This window comes from Oncorhynchus kisutch, linkage group LG20 (genome assembly GCF_002021735.2).
Source record: "Oncorhynchus kisutch isolate 150728-3 linkage group LG20, Okis_V2, whole genome shotgun sequence".
Taxonomy (NCBI): Eukaryota; Metazoa; Chordata; class Actinopteri; order Salmoniformes; family Salmonidae; genus Oncorhynchus; species Oncorhynchus kisutch.
The window spans coordinates 46,003,641-46,007,951 of record NC_034193.2 but is presented as its reverse complement, the minus strand read 5'-3'; the positions used below and the strand labels follow the sequence as shown (position 1 = coordinate 46,007,951).

Genomic DNA, 4,311 nt, shown 5'->3' with positions numbered 1-4,311 from the left:
TTTTATTTGTTCATATATTTAAAAAGCTGTTAATTGTCCCTTTTAAAATTTATGTTTTTTTACTTTACTTTGTGGAAGGTATATGATGGCAAATGCCAAATATTCCATATTTGTTATAAAGATTAATAGGCTTTATTTTTAAAAATCGAAATCAATATTCATTGCATTGTCTTTTTTACCTGATCTTTTGTATTTTAGTTTTTATTCCCCATTGTTCATTTGACCATTTTAATTTCAATGTTGCTCGATGTGTATTCTTTCTGTGGAAATATGATCATTTTCCAATTTTTTTGAAATACTGCCCCTCTTATCATCCGATCAAGTTGTTTGTTCTCTTCTTCCAAGAAGTGAAACAGGCTAACCGTCTTTAAATGTCAGTGGTTGTGCCTCATTCCTGCAGCTTTGCACTGGACTACGAAATATTTCGAGTACAATTGGTTAAGTGGAGTTAACCGTTCCCTTTTCTCCCCGAGGTAGCTTCCTTTTTGATCCCGCCGAGGCTGGCGCCTTCCAAAACACAACTTGTCTGGCTTATTAAATAGTTTGACCTGAAGAAAAAACGCCTGTTGCTTCTCAACCGAGCCTATTGTAAACTTTAAAAAGTCCATGACAGCATTTAAATTGGCGTAATGCTGTGTGACCAACAGTCATAGCATATCGATTTATTTATTCAATATGTCTGTTCATAAATGTTTAGATGACTTTTAATATTATAACGAGTTTAAATTTCTTTGTGTATTTCCATATTGTTTGCCCTTTCTCGTATTTTATTTGAGCCTATTTAATACTTTAGAAGGATCCCTTTATAACCTTGCATTCTTCTGCATCTTATCACAGCGTTCTCGGGTGTGAAATTAATTAATTAAAAGGTTCCAATAAGTGCTCAACTAATGGATGTAAATACTCATGAGGCCTCCCCACTGGTTAATTGCGCTAAAATTGGTCTACTTTGTGTTCCGCGGAGACAAAAAACCCTTGAGCTATCAATGCACCAGCTCCGCACGGGGTCTGTATGATTAAAACTTCTTGTCGCTTTCAAAGGGCCTCTTGATGTCTCTTGGAAGGCAGAGGGCCAATGAATACGGAGGAAAGGAGCGCTGGGAACGTCACGAGGCCAAGTTGAGACGATGATTGGACGGCGTGGAGAGGGGAACAGTTACTGCCCTTTTATAGACGACCCCATCTAGTGAGTTGAGCTACTGGGCAATATTCTGACAGCGAGGACAGCACCAGACGCTATACTCTCGATCGCGATTCGATTTTCCTGAGCTGGCCAGGCGGAGGTGTATGGCCCCGTACCCCTTTGAGATGAATCCCGTTGGCCTATCGGGGTCTCCGTCCCGCGAGATTAAACTCCACCAGAAAGAAGAGTCGGATACGGAGTGTGAGGAGCTTCAACCCAAAGATATGACAACTGACAAAGGATACAAAAGTAAGACGAGCAGTCTTCCATTCAGCGTCGAATCATTGATTTCCAAGAAAACAACCGGCAGGACTTATTCTTCTTCTCCCTCCTCGGATTCGGGTCTCGTTCAACCGAAGACTGTGGCGGCGGCGGTGCAGATCACGGAACAGTTTTCTCCAAGGACTTTTTACGTGGAGAGGAAAGTTTCCCCGGAAAGCTCGCAGAGCGTGTCGGACTGTCAGAATGACGACAATCAAGATTTTTGTGAGAAAGACCAGAGCACTTGGTTCCAGACTACATCTTTCTCGACTCCCCCTCGTAAGTCCCTGCTTCCAGAGTTATTGGCTGTCTAAATGTTGGTCAACTAATTAGGCCAACTATTCCCTATTGTTTGTCTATAATAATAATAATAATAATAAAGTAGTAATAGTCATATTATTAGCAGTAGTATTATTTCTAGTTTTTCTATTATTAGTCTTATTGATGTTATCGTATTCATGAGATCGTTATTACCTCACATAATAGATCGTCATAAGCCTACCTCACTGTGGTCCTGCCTGTCTATCCAAAAATCTATAGAATTTGCCTCGAAATGTCCCTATATCAGTCTAATAATACAATGTAATTTCAGAGTAGCCTGATAGGTCTAAACTGTTCACCATTAGACAAAGTTCCTGTATGTTCCCGGTGTTTGTCATAGGCCTATTTTGGAATTGGGAAATTGTTAGGCCTATCCATTAAAAGCCACGGTGCAGGAATAAACCTTATGGCAATGTCCTTAAATGCATACGTTGTTTGGTGAGACTAATTATGACAAAAAAAGAATACGTTTTTTTGTCACATAGGCGCAGTGAAATGTGTTGTTTTAAAGGGTCAGCCGCCCTTGAGGTTTACATTTAATAACAATACCTTTTCATTTATTTGTCCCTCCAGGAAGCTTAAGTCCACCTCCATGCCCTTTAAGGAAACATAAAAACAACCGAAAACCTCGAACGCCCTTCACTACCTCCCAGCTGCTCGCTCTGGAAAGGAAATTCCGACAAAAGCAGTATCTCTCCATTGCGGAGCGTGCCGAATTCTCCAACTCCCTCAATTTGACCGAGACCCAGGTCAAAATCTGGTTCCAAAACAGGAGGGCTAAAGCCAAGAGACTTCAGGAGGCAGAGTTGGAAAAGTACAAACTGGCGTCGAAACCCATGCTACCTGCCTTTGCTCTGCCATTCCCCCTGGGAGCGCACATGGGCTCTCCATCTCTCTACGGACATTCAAACGCCTACACCAGGCCCACTTTACCTGTTCCGGGACTCTTCGGTGGACCTGTCACCTATGGAATGTATTATTTGTCTTGACTTAGTTTGTGCATTTACGTTTGAGATGAAATCATATGTCATTGTATATGTTTTCAAACATGGTTGCAACACTTAACTTTACCCCCTGTCTGGAACATGGATAAATTTTTCCAGAAAGCCCTAATTTCCCAGAAGGCCTATAAGGCCTATATTTGTCTACGCGACAGAGATCATTTTTAGATATATGTTGTATACGCTCATTAAAGTCAAACAGGCCAATACTTGTGGGACATGTTCTCATGCCTAGATATTCTTAGCCAAATGTTGGCCACATTGTTGATTGCAAGATGGTGATTGCAAGATCATTTTATATCAAAGGCCTATAGGCCTTATTTTGTATATTTCTGATAGCGATTTCTGATAGTTGAGCAGTTATCAATGGCCAAGGTGTCAATGCACGCGAGGCCTTACAACACAACCCGTTTGCCACTTGCAACTAACAGCTTGTGTAATTGATCACTAGACCTACACATTTTTGTATCCATTTCGATTATACAAATGGGGGAATTAACATTAAGTTTGTAATTAATAACAGGCCTAGACAACGTCAATATCTTCGTGCGTAATATATAGCCCTGTGCGCCATGCAACGAAAAAGTACTTAAAACAGCCTTATTGAACGTGCCTTAAAATACCAACTAGGCCTATTTTGAGCTCTCGAAAAGCATACTTGAACTGTAAAATGTCTGTCATTTGTTCAATATTGACGAATTTTCACATTCAATTGTCCGTGCACACAATTATGGAAAATCATGACCAACAGAATTATGCATGTGTACATTTGCCGCATTTCTTTCCAGTTGCAAGCTCTGTAAATCCGGTTTATTTTCATGGAGTGAAAAATTACTTTAGAAAACAAATGTGCATAAACAATTTGTACTTTTTTACTATGAGGCCTTAAGACCAATTACAAATGGGATATTTGTATGATTTTAAAAAATGATTTTATTTTCAAGAAATATAAATAATATCATTGTAAATAATAGTGTTCACGTGTCCTGCAACTGATGGAAGAAGGCGCAGGAATATTGATATTTATTAAATATCTCTGTATCTGTACTGTGTACATACATGGTCTTATTTTAATTATTCTCTCATACCTGTAAAAACTGAGCTCAGTAAATAAACATTATAATTTAAACTTCTGTTGAAATGCTTTTGTCTCGTCAATGAACACAGATTACACGTATTACACCACACGGTGAACATCAAGATTGAAAGGGAAAATTGTCTTGACTGACAGGAACCAATGTAGGTCTACATTTTCTCCTCATTAGAAATGTAACAACAATTTCTCATTTCAAGGTTCAGTATTTAACCTCCATCTATTCTGAATAATAGTTGTACAGTTCGTTCATCTATGACGACTGGAATGGTAAATTGCTGCAACAAAAACTGCCAAAGTTTTCTTGATACTTGCAATGTTTAAACGAACAATATCCTTAGGCTATATATGTTTCTTAACAATTTAATAGTTGTGCGAATTAGACCTACTTTGACAAGAAAAACGGAAATTATAGGCTACCTTCACAAGACTAGACTTGTGCGTTTGTTGTA

At 39.0% G+C, this 4,311-nt stretch overlaps 1 protein-coding gene across 1 annotated transcript; it reads left to right on the top strand.

Moving 5' to 3' along the window:
• The first annotated feature begins 1,193 nt into the window (after window positions 1-1,193).
• On the top strand, window positions 1,194-3,899 carry LOC109888463 (homeobox protein MSH-C-like). The gene is made up of 2 exons (XM_031798816.1): window positions 1,194-1,723; window positions 2,339-3,899. Exons 1-2 carry the CDS (start codon window positions 1,288-1,290, stop codon window positions 2,752-2,754), a joined length of 852 nt encoding a protein of 283 aa, XP_031654676.1. The 5' UTR covers window positions 1,194-1,287; the 3' UTR covers window positions 2,755-3,899.
• The last annotated feature ends 412 nt before the right edge of the window (window positions 3,900-4,311 follow it).